Source organism: Nyctereutes procyonoides, unplaced genomic scaffold (assembly GCF_905146905.1).
Source record: "Nyctereutes procyonoides isolate TBG_1078 unplaced genomic scaffold, NYPRO_anot_genome, whole genome shotgun sequence".
NCBI lineage: Eukaryota > Metazoa > Chordata > Mammalia > Carnivora > Canidae > Nyctereutes > Nyctereutes procyonoides.
In genome coordinates this window covers 75,167,748-75,192,619 of record NW_026575125.1, presented here as the reverse complement: position 1 = coordinate 75,192,619, position 24,872 = coordinate 75,167,748, and the positions used below count along the sequence as shown (strand labels likewise).

The following is a 24,872-nucleotide window of genomic DNA, read 5'->3' as shown; positions in this document are numbered from 1 at the left end:
GTTATCTGTGTCAGGATCATTTCCAGGGGAATAGTTCTGGCCCCTGACTGGTAATGGCAGGGCAGAGGAGAAAAGAGCAGAAGAGGAGAGAGAGCGCACAACTCTTAGCCCAGCCCCACGGGCTCCTTGTGAGCAGACCAAGTTGGAGGAAGGCTCTGTATTTTCTGCAGCGTTCCCCTTTGCTGGGATATCCCTCTCACCTTGGCAGCCAGGCTAAGAAACTGCTCCAGAGTCCCTGCGGAATGACAATTCTCGTTCCTGTAACCCTCTCCTTCCTTCTCCTCTGGACCCTGCCAGGGCAGGTCCTCTTCAGGTGAGTTGAGTTGGGGTGAGAAGGAGGTGCATGCAAACACTGGCTGGGGGCAGCAGGGGCTTCTGGTACAGTTTCCTCTAAGTTTACAAAAAGCCCACAATCTGGAGGGCTCCAGGTCAGGCACACCCTCTCCCAGTCAGGACCCAGGGAGCCTTTCATGAGGAATGCCAAAGCCCCAGAGCTTGTGGGAAGCCTTCTCCATGGGTGAGAGCTTCCTGGGCCTGGGTAGGGGCTAGGTAGCTGAGCCCCAGAACGGATGCCATCTGTCTTGCCATCCTTTCCTGTCTTCCCACCAGCATGGCCACACACTGCTCAGATTCCTAAAAATGACACCAACATCTGTCAGCTGCCCACCAAAGAGGCTTCGGGTAGCAGGGGTTTGCCCTAAACTGTATCAGAATGAACCTGGGCTGAGGAAACCTTGTCCCTCTGCAGTCACCCTGCCTGTGCACGCCTGGCTGCTTTCTGTCCTCAAAGGGGCACTGAGTGGAAGTCATTTTCTGGGTTTTTGAGGGCAAGATATGCTTTGGGCTCCCTGTAAATGTCCCCCTACCCATTCCCACTTTCTCATGAGACCAGGAGCCAGTCTGGGTGGATGGGGTGAGTTGAAGAGGAAAGGCTGAACTGGTCTTAAGAAGAGTGCTTCCCAAGGTTGGGCTAAGTGCCACTGCAATATCCTCTTCCTCCTCTTAATTCAAAAAAGCACACCAGGACTACTTGTCTCCGAGGCACCTCCTGCCTCACAGCTTGCAGACACATTGGCTGGCAATATGTGTGGGGCAGCGAACTTCCTAAGAGTGAAAACCTCCTGCCCAAAGTAGAATGGCAGCTCAGCTGGAGTCAATAGGAGGATGCAGGCAGAGGGGGGAATGCAGCTGGGGCTCATTGGCCCTCCCTGGAGGAGAGACTACCTCAAGGCCCTAGCTTTGGTGGTAGAATTCCCACCTGAGCAATTAGAGCAAAACAGGACTTTAGAAAGTCTGGAGTCTAAGGTCCATCATTGTAAATATGGAAACTGAGTCCTAGAGATGGGGAGTGACCTGTCCAAGGTCTGCACCCACTAGCAGAATCAGAATTCTCCCCTACCTCACCCCAGGGCCTTGCATGAGCAAGATTTTCAGCTCCAGAACCTCCTGGGTCCTGCCAGTATTTGGGACTTTCCAGGAATTAAAGGGAGGAAAAAGGGGCTGCATCCAGTGACTCTCTTCTCAGGTCCACAGACAAGGTAGCCCCAGAAAACCTCTGTGACAGGAATTGGGGCCCAAGACAGCTAAGACCACAGCCTGTTACAGGGTCCTGGGGCTGGGACTACTGGGACAGGTGACCTGAGAATGGGGCTGAAGATGGTGGCAAGAGTCTGGCTGCCCCATGTACAGCGCCATGTGGTCTCCCAGCAGGCAGGTGGCAGGCAGCCAGGAGAAGCACCTGGCCAGCAAGGACACCCTGTGGTGAAGCCACAGACTTCTGTTTGCTCTAGCACCACTGCCAGCCTCCTCGGATTTTCAGAGCCTGCTTAAGCCACCTGCTCTGGCAGCCCCTGCTTGGGGCCACAGTGGCCTCTGTTCCCAGGGTAAGGGCTTCTTCCTGTTCAGAGGATTCAAGGAGGCAGAATACTAGGAGGTCAGAATTGTGGTTTCCACTAACCTTCCCAGACTGGTTCCCTGGCAGCCCATGCTGGGCTGCTTGCATCATAGCATTGTGATAGATGGACTTAGTATTGAAGTTAATAGCTCTGGGTTAGAATCTTGGCTTTACCATTTACTAGCTATGTGATCACAAATGTCACTTTACTTGCTGACCCTCATCTATATAAGAAGGATCATAATAAGCCTTATCTGAGAGGACCAACATGAGGACTAAACTAGATAAGGTAAATAAAGTGTATAGCATGGTGCCTTAGCTATTTTTATTATTTTATTGCTCCTAGTGCATATGATCTATATGGCATGGTATATAGATGCATTGTTAATCAGGGGCCCATTGGCTCAAAGAGCACTGGACCCAGAAGGACAGCATTAACCCTGCCTCCTGGCCCCAGAGTGTGGCAACAGTAGTGGCAGTGGGGGAGCTAGCTCTAGTGACTAGCATAAAGATGATGGCAGGATGGAGCAGGAGGAGTGGACCCAGCCAGGAGTCTAGCCTGAGCTTAGCCCTGAGCCCTACCCCACCATTCAAGGCTGAGCTCCTGTTGCCTAATCTGGCTATTGGCTGGTAAGCAGATAAGCATGTGGAAGGGGCTTTGCTGCTCTTAGAAGGAAACTTGTCAGGGAAAAAGGGGCCAGCCTCTAGGTTAGGCCAAAGCACACTGGCCTCTTCCTCAAAATCAAGCTGTTGGGGGGAAAAGATGGAATTTGACCTTCTCAGCATAACCATCCTATTGGAGTCTTTCTCATACTCCTAGAGCCCTGCTTCCTCATCTATTTTGTTGCCAAAGTGAGTTTACAAGCCTGCTGCTGCCCCAACCATGAACTAAGGTCTAGGCCAAAACATAGCTTCCTGCTAGAGCAAACACCAGAAGCCAAGCCTCCCTCTCTAGAAGCTGGATCCCTATTTGCTAGCAGTTCAGTATGAAGGCTAAGCAACTGAAACCAACTCTCAGAGATGCAAATTGTCCTTGAGTCCTTCCCATCTTTGGTTAAGCCAAAATATTACAGCAGCCACATAGAACCCAGAGTCCCATTTTCTCCTATCTTCCTGCCTGATGGGGAGACCAGCCAGAGGTGTGTGGGGACAGGAAATGAGAGGGTCTGTGATAAATGTAGAATACAATTGTCCTCAGACTTCCTTATCTCTCCTGTCTAGGGTGGCCTTGGCAAAAGAGGAAATGAAACCTGGGACCAAGGGACCCCAGCCCATGTCCCCCTCTGATTTCCTGGGCAAGCTTATGGGGCGAACATCTGGATATGATGCTAGGATTCGACCCAATTTTAAAGGTAAGAAGCAGTCATCCTACAAAAACGCTTTCTTCTCCACTTCTTTTGGGAACACACTGCCATGCCAGGCCCTATTGGCTACCCCAAGGACAGGAGGCTGGACATACAGGGATAATGCTTACAGTTCAGGAGCTTCCCTTCCCTATTGCTTATGGGCCTATATAGCTGGCACTGTCTTCTAGCAGTGCCCTGGCCTCAAGCTCAGAGAGGGAGTCCTGGACACTGCTTGCGGCCTCTTGGAGTGCCCTGCTGATATGGCTGTGTTCTGCGACCCTTAGGCCCACCTGTGAATGTGACTTGCAACATCTTCATCAACAGTTTTGGCTCTGTCACCGAGACTACTATGGTAAGGAGTCTCCCTATTCCCTGTTTCCATTCTAGTGTGAATGGAAGAAACCCACCAGATATCAAGACTTTCCTCCCTCTACTGTCCTCTCCCTCCTTTGTGGTCATGAGATGTCTGAAGTTGGTCACTGGGAGATATCTTTCCCCAGCCTGGGGTTTCAGTGGCTAAAGGCAGACTAGCCTAATGAACAGATGGCTTGGTACAGAGCACAGACTTCGGAATCAGACAACCCTGTGTTCAAATTCTGACTACCATCTAATAGTTGTGTAACAGGTTGTTTAAATCTCCCCTTGTTTCAGTTTCCTCATCTGTAAAATAGGGACCATAGCAGTACCCTCCTCACAGTGTTGGTGTAATATTTAAATGAAATGATGCCTATAAAGAAAGCCTTAGCAAAGAACCCAGCTCATAGTAAGTGGTTAATAAATGTTTTCCCCCTTCCCATCTTTGCCATATCAGCACAAAAACAGGCTCCTTCTCCAGTAAAAAATGCCCACTGCCTCTGAGATGCACTCCCAGCATTTCTTCCTCATGGTCCTCCTTCCCATGTAGGCTTACTGGGCTCCTGGAATAGTATTGCCTTTGATGGGCCCATCTGTACACCCTCCCAGGACTATTGGGTGAATGTCTTCTTGCGGCAACAGTGGAATGATCCGCGCCTAGCCTACCAAGAATATCCTGATGACTCTTTGGACCTCGATCCCTCTATGCTGGATTCTATCTGGAAGCCAGACCTGTTCTTTGCCAATGAGAAAGGGGCCAACTTCCATGAGGTGACCACAGACAACAAGTTACTGCGCATCTTCAAGAATGGGAATGTGCTCTACAGCATCAGGTGCACCTAGTGAACAGCCAGGAGAGTTTGGGTTAAGGGGAAGCAGCCAGATAGAGGCTGAGGGGTGGGAAAAGGATTCCCTGTACCATTCCAGGTCCCAGTAAGTTGATGTCATTTCTTTTTTACTGTCCCTGCCAGGCTGACCCTCATTTTATCCTGCCCAATGGACCTCAAGAACTTCCCCATGGACATCCAGACATGCACCATGCAGCTGGAGAGCTGTAAGTGTCTCTAGAGAGTCACAGAGCAAGGTCTGGAATATCAGGTAGTTAACCCCATCCCATGATGTTCCAAATGAGAAAAGGGCAACCCAGAATCAGGACTTATCCAAGCACACACAGTCAACTGTTGGCATAGATGAGACTATGAGCCAGGACTCACTAACACCCAACCCAATATGTTTTTCCATCCTCACACTATTTACTGGTTTGGCTATTCTGCAGGCCTGGGGAATGGGACAACACCAGCTTTACATACAAATGTGCTTGTGCTTGTTGTTAGGGGAGAGGCATTTGAAGGACACCTCCTCTGCCTAAAGATATCCCCTCTCACAGTGCCTGAGATAATTCTACCTTTACTCTGAGTTAAGACATTCAAAAATACCTATAAAAATGCCAGAGTTGGCAGAGGGGGTACTCTTGAACTCTGGTTCCATATGAACACAGATAACTTTTATAGAGAAGTGGGAGAAGACAGTTCTACGTATACAACAGTGCCCAGGGTAGCAAAGTCAGCAAAGGGCTACTCTGTGGCAGGGCTTCCAGCTTATGGGGGCTGCCCCAATTGCAGAGAAGTCAAAGGACAACAAGGCTGGACCATCACCTATGTGTACTCTTACCCCATCTCCTGGGTAAGGTGAGACTGTGAAATTAATACACATCCACTTAATCCTCAGAGAAGATTTGTCAGGCTGTTTCCAACATATAATAATAGTGATGGGTAGAATGTGTCCTATGTTGTCAGCTCTTTCGAGTGCATAAGCCACTTCCACATTCAGGTTCTTATGGCTGCCTCAAAACAACTCTGAAAAGTAGGTGGAGCATTTTTCAGAAAGAAGAATGAGTTGCCCCGAGTCACATAGCTACTTTGAGTCAAGGCCCTACACTGGACATCTGTGAGCCTCAGTGTTTCTTCTCCCATTTCTACTTGACATGTGTGAATATGGTCATAAAATGGTAGGAGCTTTGACAAACTGCTAACTATCTGTGAGCAACTTGGCATGTTCAGATGTTAACTCTCAATCTGCCCCAGTTCAGGGCCCTGGCTAGGAGTCTGTGGTGTGCACATTGTCCCATGCATGACTGGCAGGGTATAAATAGCTCTTTCTTCCCTGGGGTGGGGTTGCAGAAGCCCGGCTCTGAGGCTGGCTCAGCTCAAGACATGTGGCCAGTACACATGCTTACTCCCCTGGATTTGAGATATGGCAGGAGGTTCCCAGCTGGGTTCCTTGACATCATTCCAACCCTTTCGACCTGCTTTCCTAGGTCTGCCAGAATAATTTCTCTCTGTGCCTTTTTAAAGCTTGAGAACTAGGTAGAAGAGGAGTCTGAAGTCTTTCTGATTTACCTACTTAGGATCGGTCCACTTGACCAAGTACCCTCTTCAGAAAGATTTCCCCTTCCAAGATGGGCATGAAGTTCCTAAAACCTAGGCCTTACCTCCTCATCTGTTCTTTTCTGCTAGTCCTAACCCTTTCTCTACCCCCACCCAGCACCACATTCTGCAGCCCTCTGCCATCTCTGTCACTTTTAGTTGGCTACACCATGAATGACCTCGTGTTTGAGTGGCTGGAAGATGCTCCCGCTGTCCAAGTGGCTGAGGGACTGACTCTGCCCCAGTTTATCTTGCGAGATGAGAAGGACCTAGGCTACTGTACCAAGCACTACAACACAGGTAAAAACCAGGATCCTTACTGACTGTGAGCCACAGAAGGGCCTCCAGATGGGAGGGAAGGGGGCAAGACAGCCAGCTTTTTTTTTTTTTTATAAATTAATTTTTATTGGTGTTCAATTTACCAACATACAGAATAACACCCAGTGCTCATCCCGTCAAGTGTCCCCCTCCGTGCCCGTCACCCATTCACCCCCACCCCCCGCCCTCCTCCCCTTCCACCACCCCTAGTTCATTTCCCAGAGTTAGAAGTCTTTATGTTCTGTGTCCCTTTCTGATATCTCCCACACATTTCTTCTCCCTTCCCTTATATTCCCCTTCACTATTATTCATATTCCCCAAATGAGTGAGAACATACACTGTTTGTCCTTCTCCGATTGACTTACTTCACTCAGCATAATACCCTCCAGTTCCATCCACGTTGAAGCAAATGGTGGGTATTTGTCGTTTCTAATGGCTGAGTAATATTCCATTGTATACATAAACCACATCTTCTTTATCCATTCATCTTTCGATGGGCACCGAGGCTCCTTCCACAGTTTGGCTATTGTGGACATGGCTGCTAGAAACATCGGGGTGCAGGTGCCCCGGCGTTTCATTGCATCTGAATCTTCGGGGTAAATCCCTAACAGTGCAATTGCTGGGTCGTAGGGCAGGTCTATTTTTAATTCTTTGAGGAACCTCCACACAGTTTTCCAGAGTGGCTGCACCAGTTCACATTCCCACCAACAGTGTAAGAGTGTTCCCTTTTCTCCGCATCCTCTCCAACATTTGTTGTTTCCTGCCTTATTAATTTTCCCCATTCTCACTGGTGTGAGGTGGTATCTCATTGTGGTTTTGATTTGTATTTCCCTGATGGCAAGTGATGCAGAGCATTTTCTCATGTGCATGTTGGCCATGTCTATGTCTTCCTCTGTGAGATTTCTCTTCATGTCTTTTGCCCATTTCATGATTGGATTGTTTGTTTCTTTGCTGTTGAGTTTAATAAGTTCTTTATAGATTTTGGAAACTAGCCCTTTATCTGATATGTTATTTGCAAATATCTTCTCCCATTCTGTAGGTTGTCTTTGAGTTTTGTTGACTGTATCCTTTGCTGTGCAAAAGCTTCTTATCTTGATGAAGTCCCAATAGTTCATTTTTGCTTTTGTTTCTTTTGTTTTCGTGGATGTATCTTGCAAGAAGTTACTGTGGCCAAGTTCAAAAAGGGTGTTGCCTGTGTTCTCCTCTAGGATTTTGATGGAGTCTTGTCTCACATTTAAATCTTTCATCCATTTTGAGTTTATCTTTGTGTATGGTGCAAGAGAGTGGTCTAGTTTCATTCTTCTGCATGTGGATGACCAATTTTCCCAGCACCATTTATTGAAGAGACTGTCTTTCTTCCAGTGGATCGTCTTTCCTCCTTTGTCGAATATTAGTTGACCATAAAGTTCAGGGTCCATTTCTGGGTTCTCTATTCTGTTCCATTGGTCTATGTGTCTGTTTTTGTGCCAGTACCACCCTGTCTTGATGACCACAGCTTTGTAGTACAACCTGAAATCTGGCATTGTGATGCCCCCAGCTATGGTTTTCTTTTTTAAAATTCCCCTGGCTATTCGGGGTCTTTTCTGATTCCACACAAATCTTAAAATAATTTGTTCTAAGTCTCTGAAGAAAGTCCATGGTATTTTGATAGGGATTGCATTGAACGTGTAAATTGCCCTGGGTAGCATTGACATTTTCACAACATAAATTCTGCCAATCCATGAGCATGGAATATTTTTCCATCTCTTTGTGTCTTCCTCAATTTCTTTCAGAAGTGTTCTATAGTTTTTAGGGTATAGATCCTTTACCTCTTTGGTTAGGTTTATTCCTAGGTATCTTATGCTTTTGGGTGCAATTGTAAATGGGATTGACTCCTTAATTTCTCTTTCTTCAGTCTCATTGTTAGTGTATAGGAATGCCATTGATTTCTGGGCATTGATTTTGTATCCTGCCACGCTACCAAATTGCTGCATGAGTTCTAGCAATCTTGGGGTGGAGGCTTTTGGGTTTTCTATGTAGAGTATCATGTCATCGGCGAAGAGGGAGAGTTTGACTTCTTCTTTGCCAATTTGAATGCCTTTAATGTCTTTTTGTTGTCTGATTGCTGAGGCTAGGTCTTCCAATACTATGTTGAATAGCAGTGGTGAGAGTGGACATCCCTGTCTGGTTCCTGATCTTAGGGGAAAGGCTCCCAGTGCTTCCCCATTGAGAATGATATTTGCTGTGGGCTTTTCGTAGATGACAGCCAGCTTTTATTGAAAGTGCCAGATGTGCTAAGTGCCTTATATGCCTTATCTCATTATGGTAGGAATTATCAGCCCTATTTTAAATCAATTGCCCAAGTCACACACCTAGAAAAGGGCTGACTTAGAATTCAAATCCAGATCTAATTCCAAAGGCTGTATTTTAGTCCCTTTCACATGCTGCAGAGGAAATGGGCCTGTTCCAATAAGTGGCAGGAGTGTCTCACCTGTCCTGGGCCCAGCCTGTGGAAGGTAGGGAATCTACATCTGGGAGTAGCCAATAGCTGAGCTAAATCACGAAGCATTAGACTTTAGGGCACTGGCAGGTTCACTATCCACATCTCAAACCACAACCACCATTGCCCAATTCTTGAACTGGCTGTTTTCCCAGGTGTGAAATGTGGGCCAGGAAGTGGAGAAAGGTTGCTTTTCCAGCCTAAACATCTGCTCCCTGTAGCTTCCTGAAGAGCTACTTGTTCCTCAGTTCCCCTGGCAACTTGGAAACAAAGTGCTATGACCCTGAGATAGAAGCCAGAGGCTCAAGAGGAGAGATCCTGGATACCTACTTCCTATGGCATGCTGACAGGCTTTGGGTGCCACCCTGTCAATATGTGTGTTGGTGTATATAGTGTGTGCAAAGTAGGGAGAGGAACAGGCCATGAATTTAGAAATCCTGGTGGGAGTGGAAATTGGTAGAACCTTTATTGGGGAGAAAAATGGCAATTTGTATATAGGTCAGTGGTGTTCAAACTCTGCTGTGCATTACATTTTCCTGGGGACCCTGTTAAAATGTTGATTCCTGGGCTCTGCCTCTCAGAGATTCTGATTATATGCACTTGGAGTGATGCCCAGAAATCTGCATTTGAACAAGCATCCTTAGGATTCTGATGCAGATGGTCCAGGGGGGCATACTTTGAAAAACTGTAAAAGCTAAAAATTTTTCCCCTACGTGTTGATCTAGGAATGTTCATCCAGGAATCCCACTCCTTGGAACTTATTATAAGGAAGTATTCCAAAATACTGGATCACTGCTTATACTAGCAAAAACTTGGCACTGTTCTAAATATCCACCAACAGGACGGAGGTTAAATAAATGACACAGTGTGCTTGGTGGAATATTATCCAGATGTTAAAAAGGATGCTTGCAAAATGCTTATATCAACATGGAAAGTACAAGTGGAAAAGGCTAAGATTCACACTTGTATACACAGAATCATTATATTGTGGTAAAAGAAAAAAAAACAAAAATATGTGTTTAAAATCCTGGGAGGAAATAGCACTAAATGTTGCTAACGTTGAATGATACAATGGATAAAACCAAGAACTTTGGAATTAGATAAAGCTGAATTTGAATTATAGCTCCGCTATCTATAAGTTGGGTACCCTTGAGAAACATAACCTAATCTCTTTGAGCCTCAGTATCCTTATATGTAAAATGGGAAATAATGATTTCACCTGCTCCAAATAGTTGCTATGGAATTTCAATAAGATAAACTATATAAAGTCAGGGCACTTAGTAGGGCTTGATAAATGTGAGCTTATAAATATCATTGAGCTTATAAACATTATTTTTTCTCTAATTCTCACTTTTTTCTTATACTAAATAAGTTTTAATTTTGTTTTTTTTTATTTTAAATTTTTTATTTATTTATGATAGTCACACAGTGAGAGAGAGAGAGAGAGAGAGAGGCAGAGACACAGGCAGAGGGAGAAGCAGGCTCCATGCACCGGGAGCCCGACGTGGGATTCGATCCTGGGTCTCCAGGATTGCGCCCTGGGCCAAAGGCAAGCGCCAAACCGCTGCGCCACCCAGGGATCCCAAGTTTTAATTTTGTAATTAAAATAAAACCACCATAGGGTAACTGTGTGACAGGCATTAAGGATGGCACACGATAAGATGAGCACTGGGTGTTATACTTTATGTTGGCAAGTTGAATTTAAATAAAATTTAAAAGATAAATAAAATAAAACCACCACTACCAAAAATAGGTAGATAGATAGATGATAGATAGGTAAAATGAGGGAAGGAAGAAAGGAAGGAAAGAAAATATGGATACCTAGCAAAGATATGTCATAACAAGAAGCCTGGAGTGAGGTGGACTCAGGGAAGAGTAGGAGATCACAGCATCACACAGTATGTAAAAGCCATAATCAACCATTGATGAAATTACTAGCCTTGAGGAATCAGATCTGATAAGAGTAAGCCTAGCCCAGAATAAAATAGCAATATACACATTCTCTGCTTTTGGCTTTGGTTATCCTATACCCCTGCCATGGGGAGAAGCTCTGAGCTAGGTTTTCTTAGCCTCAGGGCATAGAATCTAGGTAAAATGAAGATGGCTGGCAGAGGAGGCAGAGCACTGGTACATGTGCTTTGGACCAATGCACTTTTTGGTGGTGGAATAGAATGCTGCTGCCTCACATTCTCTGGGCACCCTCTGCCCACTGTTGAGATCTGGTCTCTGTTGGACACTCCAGATATTTCCTATCCAGCTTTTATCGCTTGCTTGAGACACAGGCCGTGTTTATTTCAGTGAATCATTGTTGCTAGAGCTTCTGGGGTAGCAGCAAGCTCAAGCAAGGCTGCTGAGATTTAGGCAGAGTCTAAATTCATTGCTTTATTAATAATAATGATAGTATCAACTACCTAAATGTTCAACATCCCAGATACATTATTTAATTCCTACAATGATGGAGTTGATATTGTTGTTGTTCTGTTTTACAGACAAGGAAACTGAAGCTCATATAGCCTGGGTGTTTTGTCTGTCACACAGCTAGTGAGTGGAAGGTTTCAGGATTCAAACCCAGGCAGTCTGGCTCTGGAGCCCTTCTGTTCTTAATCCTCTTGCTGTGTGGTCAAGTGGAAGGCACTCTGCTGGAAACTAGTGTTTAGAGCAAGAGGTCAAGTCTGAGAGCTTCCTCAGAATGTACATCTGGTGCTCCCTGGGGCCATTTTGAAAGGCTCTTTTTTTGCCCAGTTGAGGTACCCAGAGGCTAGCCCACAGAGATAGGGATGCCCTAGTCAGTCTTGCCCCTCGTGCTCAGCTCCAGGCTGGGGACCTGAGGCCTGATATCTCACCTCTTTCCTTGCAGGGAAATTCACCTGCATCGAGGTAAAGTTTCACCTGGAACGGCAGATGGGCTACTATCTGATTCAGATGTACATCCCCAGCCTACTCATCGTCATCCTGTCCTGGGTCTCCTTCTGGATCAACATGGATGCTGCCCCTGCCCGTGTGGGCCTAGGCATCACTACTGTGCTCACCATGACAACTCAGAGCTCTGGCTCTCGGGCCTCTTTGCCTAAGGTGAAGAGACATGCAAGGAACTTGCTTGCTATAGAGCTTCCCATTTCCCATTCATCCTCTGTTCTCTTCTGCTATTTGCCTTAGATTTAAAGTAGAGGAGAGCCACTGAGCGAGAAGGTGGCCAGAGTTTTCTCTTCCCCTACAGTATACTGCTAATGATATTGCTAAAGATGTGGAAGCTGTGGTTGTAGGTATTGTCTGGCTAGGGAATGACTGGAGGCAGTGCCTGACTTACTTTGACTTTCATCAGGAAATGCTAGCATGTCCAAATCAAAAGACTCTTAGCAAGTAGAAAGTCCCATTCTCTCATGGTACTGATGAGGTGAATACAGTCCAAAGAAATAGAATGACCTTCTCAAGGGCATGACCCATAGGAAACAAAAATATATAAGGATTTTATTTTATTTTATTTTATTTTATTTTATTTTATTTTATTTTATTTTAAAGAGTTTATTTTTGCAAGAGAGAGAAAATGAGCACAAGCCAGGGGAAGGGGTAGAAGAAGAAGCAGAGTCCCTGATGCAGGACTTGATCGCAGACTCTGCAATCATGACCTAAACCAAAAGCAGATGCTTAACTGACTGAGCCACTCAGGCACCCCAAAATATAAGGATTTTATTTTTTTAAAGATCGTTTATTCATGAGAGACACACAGAGAGAGGCAGAGACATAGACAGAGGGAGAAGCAGGCTCCAACACAGGGAGCCTGATGTGGGACTTCATACTGGGACTCTGAGATCACGCCCTGAGCCAAAGGTAGACACTCAACCACTGAGCCACTCAGCGGGACTTATAAAGGCCCAAATATAAGGATTTTAAACCAACATCTGTCTCTTATTATGTCAGAAGCTGGACACTATTATGCTCTCTAGAGATCTAGAGATAATGTCCATTCTTTTGGAGTGAGGAAATGGCAGTTAAAGTCAATGGATTCTAAATGTCTGTGGCCTGGCGATGCTTTGATTACACAGAGAGATTTGTGCTTTATGAGACTGGGCCCAGATTCTCCCTGCCTTGTGTCTTCATGTAGGGAATTTAGAGGCCGCCTCAATGTCCTTACAGTCAGCAAGGCTCTGAAAAATTAGGAGTAAGCTGATTCACTCATTTAATAAATATTTATTGAGCATATACTACGTACCAGACACTGTTCTAGGCCATGGAGAAATAATGGGAAGCAAATGCAACATAGTTACTTGTGGATCTTACTGTGAACATATGCCCTCTCATTTTGATTTGATGGGAACTAGGCCCTGTGATCTCCCATCTCCCAGTGTTTATTCCTAAGAAGATATTTACAGGGGACTTAAACAGGAGGTAATCAGGCATCCATGGTGAATTTACAAATTTGCCATGCTGGTGATGTAGTGGTTAAGAGTAGGAGATAGGAGTCAGGCAGATTTTGGTTTAAGTCCCAGCCTCATCATTTACTGATGGCAATCTTAGGTAATTCCTTAACCTTTCAGTCTCTTTACCTGTGACATGGGAATAAGAATATTATATCTTCCATAGGGTTATTGCAAGAAATAAGATAATGTATTAACATAGACAATTATAATTGTTAGGTATCTGGGTGAAAAGAATAGGATGGTGGACCTAGGGCTAAAACAGCCAGTGATGTTCCCAATTGTTTTTGAGTCGCTAGAAACCTTTTGAGGTAATCCAAAGGCCTTTAGTGATAAACGATGACAAAACTCTGATTAGAATCAGGTGTCTCAGGGGAAGTTGTCAGAAAGTATTTCCTATAAATGTGTTTCCTAAATGGACAGGGGTATTGGAGAGGCTGTGTAAGACAAATGGAGCAAAGGACCAGGGGGGGGCTGTGGTGGCCATGTTGTGGTAGTAGCCTTGTAGGAAGACCAGAGGCAGGAAAGTAGTTCAGACCTTAGAAACCTGCCCTAGTTTATTGCAGCTACCATGCAAGGAGATTCTTCTCTAACCCAGGGAGGTTGCAATTAGTGCCTTATTCTTGCCAAGAGAACTTCCTTTTCCAATCCCCTCCTGTGAGCAAGTACAATCTGTCTGCTCCTAGGAATCACTTAGTGTCCTGATTTGGAAAAAAATGGACTTTGTTGGAGGGTTGTTTGTTTGCAGTATTTGATGTCTTCTCATCAGATTTTGATGACTTTTTTGTGGCCTCACTGGCTAGTAAGCAAAATATGTAGGCATTTACCCCAAACTAGACTCATTGGCCAGCCCACAAAGCAATGAACTGAGAAAGCTCCCTTGAGTTTGTGCAATGTTAGATTTAGTGGGAGCCCTAAGGAAAGAGATGGGACAAATTCAGGGGCTTCTAAAAGGCACAGCAATTTCACTCCCAATACAACTCTAGTGTCCAGGATGAGAGAAGCAGAAGCTCACTTGTAATGGAACTCAGCAGGGATGGTCATTCCTCATGCTCCCAGGTAAACTACTCCTTCCTTGCCTTTATGGGGGCTCCCAAAGGTATTGATGACTGTCTCTTTGGCAGCTCTTAGTCTACACAACTCTGGGTAGCTCAAAACAGGATGGAAGGGCTCAATGGAAGTTTCTGCCAGAGACTGACATATTAGACCTAAAGTTGCAGCATGGAGGAGGGACACAATTTTCTTGAGAACCTATGCCCTAAATGGCCCACTGCTTCAGGGGCAGGTCATAGTGAGGATCGCCAAAAGAGCAAACAGAAGCCCACAGAGACAAATACATTGCTAAAGCATCCACTCATCCATCCATCCATTCAAAAAATATTTGCTATGTGCCGGCCACTCAACTAGGCCTGGGGATAGAAGAGTGAACACAGTAGAAACAGTCCCTGCCATCAAACAGCTCACAATTTAGTTAGGGAAATGGCCAAGTGTATTTGATGGATGCTAAGAAGATGTAGGTAACTTGGGCAACCAACATATAGCAAGGGCAACCAGTCCATACTGGTATGATTAGGGAAGGCTTCCCACAGGATGTGGTATCTAAAGTGAACATTTAAAAGTTATCAAGTTAAAAGAGACACGCAGAGAGATTGTTTCCTTGGGAAACTATGGAAATAATTTGTCATGGCAGCATCACAGACTGCAAGAGGCAAGATGAGGCTGAAGAAGTAGGCAGGGGCTAGAGGTCATGCTAAGGGGAGCATAGACTATATCCTAAAAATAATGGAGAGCCATGAAGGGTTGTAAACAGAGGAATGATATAATCAGATTTACATTTTGAAAACAAAACTCTGACTGCTGTCTGGAGAACAGATTGAAGGTGGCAAACATGGATGCAGGGAGACCATTTGGGAAAGTGTTTGAGTCATTCAAATGAGCTAGGATAGTGAGTGGACAGATTCCACAGATATTTAAGGTGCATTATTGACTCATTATTAATAAGATTTTATTCTTGCAGCTCACGGTGTCCTTTTCTTTTGATGGCCCAAAGCCTTTATGGACCTCCCTTGTCATTACCTCATTATAGATTTTCATAGCACTTACTCGAAATCCCTGGGGACACAGTGGGACTGGGAGATGGAGAATGAAATAGGATGCCCTCTTAATAGATGGCAAAGTGGAAACACTAAGGGATACTTAATCAGGGATTCCTAGAAACCCACCACTACCACCTAACTGGAATTGCCTTAAAAGAGATAGATAGGGCAGGTTTTCTCAACCTTAGCACTATTGCCATTTTAGACCTTATAATTGTTGTGTGTATGTATGTATATATGTGTGTCGGGGGAATTCCTGTGCATTGTAGGATGTTTAGCAGCGGATCTGCCCTCTATCCACTAGATGCCAGTAATAACCCTTGCCAAAATTGTGCAACCAAAAAATGTTTCTAAAAATTGCCAAATGCCACTTAGGTGAGGAGGTGGGGTGGAAGGCGGCATCACAGGTTAAGAACCACTAAGGTGGAAGGGTTATCCAGTGAGACCTGCTCCTTACCTGGAAACTGTAGTACCCTCACTGTCCAACAAAACTGGTGAAAGAGGTTGTCTGTCATGAATCCTACTCCTACTGGGGAGCCCTATGAGGTGGGCTCAGCAGCTCAAAACTATGTAAGGAATCCATCTGGCTGAGGTGGTGATAGGACTTCATAAACCTAAGTTCTATACTCCTCCCAGCCCCATCCAGCCAAAACCCCACTCTAGGAGAGGTAATTGTTCAATCTTTATGAAGGAAATGGGAGGGAAAAGTACTTAAAGGCTTCCAAGGCAAGTAGTGGGAGAGCCCTAAGAACTGGATAGGTAGAGGCCAACAGTGCCTTGAAAATTAAAGAAGTGTCCATAGCCAGGGGTTGGATTATACTTCCTTGGGCCACTGAGTTCAATTCTTCAGCAAGGCCTCTCATAAAGATCAACAGGAAAAACCATAGCCAAGAGAATTATGGAGGTGGAGGAAAAGGAAGGAATTCCTAGTTGGATATTGAGACTGCAGCCTAGATGAATGGTAGTGCCACAGAATTGAAAGCCCAGAACCTCCAAATCCTACTGCCACATTCTTACTGGGTAATCTTGGTTATGACTTTTCTTCTTTAGGTTTCAAGTGTCCTCACATGTTTCATATGGGAATAACAAACCCTACCCAGTTTCCATCAGAGCTGTGAGGACCCTAGGAAATAACAGAGGGCAAACAAATACACTGTTCATGTTCATTACTGTTTATTGAAGAAGAAAATAAGAATGAAAAGAATAATAAGCAGAATCAGGAACAGAAGTATGAAAAGAATAAAGAAATAAAGGAAAAGAAGTATAGGGAGGAAAGGCAGATGGGAGTGGAGGGTGGAGACTACAGAGAAGTGAATGATGATGGGTAGCCCTATATCCTTGATATGGGCCTTCAGGCAATGGAACATATTGTGGAAATCTTCTTTAACAACCAGAAGAAATTCAGGATAAAACTGAAAAATAGCAGGCAGTTGATATGGGCTGGCAAACCACTGGATAGGCCATGGAAGGACTCCAAAAAGGTTGATTGTTCTGTTGGTGGATGTTGCAGGTGTCCTATGTGAATGCAATTGACATCTGGATGGCTGTGTGTTTGCTCTTCGTGTTCTCTGCCCTCCTGGAGTACGCTGCTGTCAATTTTGTCTCTCATCAGCATAAGGAATTCATACGACTTCGAAGAAGGCAGAGACGCCAACGCATGGTAATTATAACTAGGGAGGGGCCCATTTCCTTTCTCCTTTGGACTCCTTCCTCCCTACTACTCCTCCCATAAACCAAGACTCCATATAGGGCTACAGGGACTAAACAATGATTGTCTAGGATTGTCTAGGATTGCCTAGTCCAGGCAATCAGGAACCCTGGATTCTAGTCCTAAACTGATCACAGATAGGCTAAGTACTTTACCCTCTTTGATTCCATTTCTTTATATGTCCAATGGGACATTAATACCTGTAGAGCAGTCTAGTAGAGTGATTAAGAGCATGGACACACAGGGCCCTGGCTGGCTCACTCAGAAATGTATGTGACTCTTGATCTTGGGGTCATGAGGTTGAGCCCCATGTTTGCTATAGAGATCACTTAAAAATAAATAAATAAACTTTAAAAGAGAGAACATGGGCACAGTGCCTGATACATAGTAACCACTGAAAAAAAGGTTAGCTCATATTAAAATAATATCAATTTAGTTAATATGAGATTATTTTGAGAATTAGTAATGGCTGCTCCTGGCTCTCCCCTCACCCAGGAGGAAGATAACCCAGATTGCCATATTTTGATTGGTGGTTAAGAATTCAAGAGTCAGGCATGGGGGCCTTTCTAGGGGACCATTATAAAAGGGTTCCTATAGCTAAGCTGGAATTGAAAAAAAAAAACACTACTTGCCTCTTCTGGCTGTTGGATTTCTTCACCTTGCTCTTCAATGGGTGCATCAGAGTTGTTGGATGTATCAGAGTTGTTGGGTGTAAGCTGTTGTTCTCCCTCACTCTTGTTTGTTAACCCCATTTCTTCTACAGTAGAATGATCACCTGGGGGAAATAGAGAGCTTGCGGCCCTGCACAACAGGTCATTTGCCCCTCCCCATTACCCAGACAATGGCTGCTAGATACATGGTCATGACAACAGGGGTGCTTAGGCTACTCTCAAAGAAGCAAGTGCCTAATTATGACCAAAGTCTCAAAAGCCTTTGCTGAGCCACATACTGGCCCCTTAATCATCAGACACAGTTCTGGTCTACCTTGAGCTCTGACTCCTTGTTTTCTGCCCAATCTGGAGGCTCTAAAGCCAGAGGAGACACACTATGACCTCTGAGGGGAGAGAAAATGATGATCTGACCCCAGTGGCTCCAGCCTACCTAGCACTCTTTTCTCTCTTTGTAATAACTAACCCACACCCCCGCTGCTCCTGGGGTGCCCCAACTATATGTCCACACTAAAAATATCTTTAAAACTACCTCCAGGATCTCATATCCCTGGGAAGATCCCTTTCTGCTAAGAGCAGGGCTCCTGCCTTATCTATTGGTTTGTCGGAATGTATCAGTTCTTGCCTGAACTTTAGTCAGGCTCTGGGAAACACGCCCTCTAGTGGATTGATCCACAACTGCATCTCTTTGAGTAGGATTCCTTCAAGAGACTTTAAAGCCTTTCCTATCCCATACTGAGGGTTAGAAAAAATATACACACTTGGCAGAAGGGAAAGAAAAGGAAATGCTCCCTTGGGGACCTGAGTGGCTCAGTGGTTGAGCATCTGCCTTTGCCTCAGGTCACGGTCCTGGGGTCCTGGGATTGAGTCCCACATCAGGCTCTGCAGGGAGCCTGCTTCTCCCTCTGTCTATGTCTCTGCCTCTCTCTGTGTGTCTCTCATAAATAAATGGATAAAATCTTTTTTTTAAAAAAAAGAAAGAAAATGCTCCCTTTTCTAAGCAAACTCTCCACCTCACTCCCTTTAGCTGTGTTAAATCTGCCCACAAGTACCAAAATCTTATTTTTGTAGGGACTTTGATCTTGATGCCTTCTGAATTCCTACCTTGCAAAAGTATTAAGAGCAGGCTGCCAACCAGTTCCAGTGTCCTTTTGCTAACTAAATTGCCTGTGTGGATGTTTCAGCAACAGAAGACTGCTGTGGTTACTGTAGAGCTATTCCAGGTTGACACTAGTCCCGTCCACTTCCCTGCACCTCTCCAGCCCCCAACTGCACAGCCCATCTCCTCCTGGTCACATATAAGTTGATCCTGATGTCATAATGGAGTCTGTCATAACCAGTGCTCAATTATTACAACGTTGTAGCAGTAGCCTAGGCCCTGCTTAGGCTCCTGGATCCTGCCAGAAAGTGGGTTGGGCTTAATATTAATGTAAATAAAACCTGAAAATCAAAACCTGTGCCTAAATTAGCCCATGTCCCTTTTTGAGTTCCATAAAGCCATTTCTATCCCAGCGAAACCGGAGCAAGAATCCTGGAGGTCACTGAGCAAGCTGAAAAAGTTGATGCAGTTTATATATTTCCAGAACCTCTCTCTGCGCCCTGCCATTGCAGGTAGAAAAGCAAAGGCCTTTGGTCTAAGAGGAGCCCTCTTAGGGAAGGGGAGAGCATCCATGATTTTCCGGGAGCCCTTAGCCAGGAGCAAGTTAGGAATATTTTAGGAGCCAGCCAGCTCCTGGTTTAATCGTGCTCTTCTCTAATCTCTCCTCAACCACCCATCTCTACTGCATGGTGGTTTCCTTCCATGTCACTGTCTAAAGTAGTTTAATTTCTTTTCCATATATTTCTACTTTGTCTTCCAAGTTAGGCTTATACTTCACAGAGAAGAGCCTTTCTTTTTTATAACCTCAACAGGACCTAGTACCAGGCTCTGAACACAGCAGCCACATTGCCCATTCCACCAACATTTACAGGCTGATTGGAGAGGGCTCTTTTTCAAGCTAGACAGAGAGGAAGCCTTGCCATTATACACAGAATAACTTGAGAAATTGAAGAAATTTCAAAATACTGCCAAGTCCTCTCAGGGGTTTGGTCCTAGAACCCTACTTCCATCTCCCAGCCTCTCTCCATCTCCCAGCACCCCCATTCTTCAGTCTCTTCTTTTTATTCACTCAATTATATCACTGAATACCTATCACTTTTTTCCCATCTACACACCTTACCTCCCACACTGTGTATTCCTTCCCCAATTTGGTTTTGGAATATCTTTACTGTCTAGTTCCCCAGCCCTCCTCCCCTATAGATAGCTGCAACCAAAATATTCTATTTCAACAGCCATGGAAGCCACAAAGTGATGTTTAAGTCTCCATTATCTCTCCCAACACACACACACACACACACACACACACACACACACTCCTCATAATTTAGTTTAAATAGATAATATTCATATTTGGGACCCCCACCCTTGGATTTTAGGCCACTTGTCTTTGCTCCCCCAACTGCAAGTGGTACAATACATTAAAATCAAAAAGAGCTAAGGGCAGCTTACTCTAGTAGTCATATTTTTTATCCCATGTGAGATGACTTTTTTTTCAGCCTGGGAAATATATCCAAATAATTCTCTTTAAATTTACTATGATTGGAGAAAAGAAAAGGTAATTAAATCTATAGAAACAGAAACAGCTGTTGGATTCAACTTTCTCTTTCAGAACCTTTTGCAAACAAATATATTCTACCCTTTATCCTCTAGCTTAGGGGCTGAGGAGAACAGAATGAGTAGTAGAAAACTGGGGGTGTGAGGGATCCTGAAATGGAAAACAAAAGAGCAAATAATTTTATTTACTCCCTCATTTTTCAATTACTTGGAAGATGTTTTGTTTACCTCTGGTTCTTCATTTATAACATGGGTCCAGCATACACTATGCAGGAAAAGCGTGAAAATGAACTAGAAAATACAGGTTAGGTGAGCCAAGGCCTTTGGTAACAGGTTATGGAGGTAACTTTGAGCAGAAAGCTAAAGCTGCTCCACTATAACTCAGGGTCAAAGCACAGCCACAGAAGTGAATTGCCTCTGGCTTATACACCTATAACTCTCTCCACAGAGACTGCAAAATTAAAAATTGAGTAGCAAAGCTCTCTGGTTGGCTGATTTACAGAGATTCTTTCCTATGCCAAAAGTGCCACTTTTTCTAGATGCTGACGGGCATCAGGCCATTGTGCAGGGGTGGGGCAAGGAGTGATCATTTTTCCTGCCAAGCACTTTGTAACTGAGTAAGACTCTCTTCTGAGTAGACTCTTCAGTTTGAGACCCTGAAAGGATGCTGACTTCATGAGAACAAAGCTATTTCCTGTCCTATATTCTGAAGCATGTGGCTCATCTGACCATTCATTCATTCAACTGATATCTACTGGGTGCCTACTAGATGCCAGGCACTGTGCTGGGGACATGGCAGTAAATAAGACCAATGCCCTTTACGAGGTTTGTCCTATGAGCCCACAGGAAGCAGAGAAATATGGGATCTGTTGGTGAATCTGTGGCCTGAGGTTGCCTGCCCCTGATGCCCAGTGACAGGCTCAACTTTCTAGTGATGTAATAATCAAGGGCTACTGGGACCCACCACACCAATATCTCACCTACAAAGTCACTTTTCAATGTGTTACCAAGTTGTAGAGATCCCATTATAAAGACCCTATGATGTCTTACTAACTGCACAATGTGTGTAAACCTACTTCATCCACATTTTATGTGTATTGATGGTATATCTATTCAATAAACATGTACACTATTCTGTTTTAGCCCTGAATGTCCTGAGTCTCAGGAAGACCTCAGTCCTGGGCAAATCAAGAAGGTAGTTGGTATCATCCCACAAGGGGACATTTCACTTCACGTGATTTCTTAGATAGCAGAAGCTTTTACTCCTGTGAATATCAACACTTTCAAAAATTGTAACCATCATTGAATACAGTATTTTTAGGTTCTGGTATATACTTACCTGTCTTCTGTCTAATTTCCAGGCTGCAAACCATCACTTCTGATGGCAATGTGTGCTTTAGAAGTAGACAAAATTAGGCATGTCTGGGTTGTATATACACTTAGAGTAAATAGGTTCTGAATGGGGGCCTAAAGGGTTCTCATATGAGTAAAGCTCTCTCTCTCTCTCTCTCTCTCTCTCTCTCTCTCTCTCTCTCTCTCTATTGATGACTTAGGGGCTTTGGTCCTTTTTTTCCCTCTTTATTTCTTTCTATGTCTCCCTCTCATTCTCCCTCTATTTCTATTTCTAGCTCTCTCTTTCTGTCCTTACTTCCTGGCTCTTCAGCTGTTACAGCTACTTATGGTTCTCAGCTGACTATTGGATAAATGAACGTTGTGTAGTCTGCTACATTTCTTTTTTTTAATAGCTTTTTTAAAATTTTTTAAAATTTATTTATGATAGTCACAGAGAGAGAGAAAGAGAGAGAGAGAGAGAGAGAGAGAGAGAGAGAGAGAGGCAGAGATACAGGCAGAGGGAGAAGCAGCCCCCATGCACTGGGAGCCCGACGTGGGATTCGATCCCGGGTCTCCAGGATCGCGCCCTGGGCCAAAGGCAGGCACTAAACCGCTGCGCCACCCAGGGATCCCGCTGCTACATTTCTTAATGCTGATATAAAATTTACTTCCCCAGTGGGAACATGTTCATCATAATGCATATATTGTAAATAAATGGAATGTGCACTGGATAATAAATGTTATCCTAGATGTACTGACCCTTTGTCAAAATCTGCTGATTTGCAGAGAAGCACATATATTTATAATAATCAATTTTACTCTAATTTGGATGACCCACTAGGTTATTTAAAGCTTTCGTAATTTTCAGCTTTGAGTTGAGATAAACAATTTTTAAAGGTACTATATACAAGGAGAATTAATTTTGCAGCTTTTGAAAGTCATTAAAGTCAAGTTCACCAAGTCTAAATATCTTAGCTATGCATTCTAAAGGTTTTATTGTTCTATTTATTCTGTTGATTACCAGTCAGAGATAACTTGACGTTGAGATATCCTTCTCACAGTGGGTTGGGACGTCACTGAGTTTTAAATGGCTCTAAATGATTCTATACATTTAAAAAAGGCAGCTTGGGGTTTGTCTGCAAATGGAATCATAATATATACCATATGTACTGTGCATAGCTGCTTAGCATACATCTATCTCATGAATAGTTTTGTGCCCATAAAAAAGCATGCAGTGGGCCTGTGTACCCAACCACCTGTCTGCATAGCATCACCTATGAGATATCTGTGTGTGGCGTGGTCTCTATTCCTCTGCCTTAGAGCTATAACCTCAAATTCTGTGTTTCATGTAATTCAGGAGGAAGATATCATCCGAGAGAATCGCTTCTATTTCCATGGCTATGGCCTGGGCCACTGCTTGCAGGCAAGGGATGGAGGCCTAATGGAAGGTTCTGGCATTTACACCCCCCAACCTCCAGCCCCTCTTCTAAGGGAGAAAGAAACCATGCGGAAACTCTATGTGGACCAAGCCAAGCGGATTGACACCATCTCCCGGGCTGTCTTCCCTTTCACTTTCCTCATCTTCAACACCTTCTACTGGGTTGTCTATAAAGTGCTATGGTCAGAAGATATTCACCTGGCACTGTGAATAGGGTGAAGGCTAGAGAGTGCAGCTGTTGGCTTCCTGCTTCCTCCTGAGTGGGCCTTCTCCCTCCATTAGATTCCATCAGGGGCTTGGGCAATTCATTTCTGATCTCCCACTCAAAACCTCAATGGCCAATCTCAAAGCTATGTGGGTCTACACTGCATGATGCCAATGGTGGCTGTACTTAGAAAGATGGCTTCTCTGCTCTAATCTGGTTTTTCTCCTTGTTATCCCATTTCTAACAAGAGTAAGATTTGGCCATGTTCCTGGGGCAAGGATGATATTCTTCCCTTGCTGGAGCTTCTCTGTTTTCCAATTCTCCAATGGAGAATATTCAGACCATTGCTGCTATATTCTGGCATTTGTTATCTTAACTTGTATGATTCTTTGCTCTGCCACCTCCCACCCAGACTGACCTTTACTCTGCCTTCTGTCCCTCCCACCACAGGCTCAAATAAGGAGTCTTTCCCATCCACAAGTGATGCCCTGTGTGACCGTTTTCCTTGACTGTGGGAGGAAAGCAAGGTGATAGGTTCCCTACCTCTCAGCAAGGTTGAAACAGTCATGGGCTACTCTGAGGTAAGGCATTGCTATATGACTCAACAGAGAGGTCTTCAATCTCACAGGATGCGCAACACTGTCAGAATTGGGGCAGGAATCTTGGACTCTCAAAAAAGCCACCATTCCAGATCCATCTGAGCTTCCAGTTCTCAGAAATATTTGTTTTATTCCCTAACTAGTATGGTGGCAAAGTGTGTTTGGCTTCTTGGGAGTGTAAAAAAAGAAAAACCCTACTCTTTAAGAAACTTACTCAACGATGCCAGAAAACTTTCAAGAAAAGTGAGATTCAAGGTATTAGGACCCAGTAGATGTAAAATATAGAAACTATTCTCAGAGAATCTTTTGTTGCCTGGGCTTTTATTTGTTTCTTCTTTTTCTCCAAAGTCTCTTTATTTCCCAGGACTCCTCATTTTCTGCTTGCTCCTTAATCTTCTTTCAGTGAGCAAATAATAGTGCCATCCAACCTTGCCTAGGATAAAGTAGGCTTCAAGCTTTCTGGAAAGAAACTAGGCATATAGAAGACCCCTATCCTGGACAAAACATTGGCTCTGCCAACCTCATGGTAGTAGTTGTAAAAGTTAAGGAGTTACAAATTGTAGTTATTTCTTAACCCTTCTCTTATTCCCTTCTCATTCCACAGTGAAGAAGGGTAGCAGTCAGAGCTACCAGAAATGTCAGAATAGAGAAGGTGTGGAAGAGCTCATTTCAGGCCTAAAATACCACTGGGACATGGGGAAGCATGGGTCTGGTATTCTGAATCCTTTAAAGTGACATGAATATGAAGAATAAAAAGGGAATATTAAAGTACAGAGCTAACATCTGGAAGACAGGTGATCAAATGACCTCTTAAATATCTTGTCCTTTTCTCTGGACCTAGAATAATTAATTATTACATAGTTATGTAAGTCCAATCTTTTTCCCTCCCTCTCCCTCCCTGTTTCCTTTCTCCGTACCCTTTCTTCCCTCCCTCAATTTGT

General features: G+C 44.3%; 1 protein-coding gene across 1 annotated transcript; it reads left to right on the top strand.

Annotated features, from left to right (window-relative positions):
• Positions 1 to 242: 242 nt before the first annotated feature.
• On the top strand, positions 243 to 23,337 carry LOC129518523 (glycine receptor subunit alpha-4). The gene is made up of 9 exons (XM_055338680.1): positions 243 to 313; positions 3,116 to 3,246; positions 3,525 to 3,592; positions 4,204 to 4,427; positions 4,566 to 4,648; positions 6,180 to 6,320; positions 11,675 to 11,889; positions 16,839 to 16,988; positions 23,047 to 23,337. The coding sequence occupies exons 1-9, from the start codon at positions 243 to 245 to the stop codon at positions 23,335 to 23,337; spliced, it is 1,374 nt and encodes a 457-aa protein (XP_055194655.1).
• The last annotated feature ends 1,535 nt before the right edge of the window (positions 23,338 to 24,872 follow it).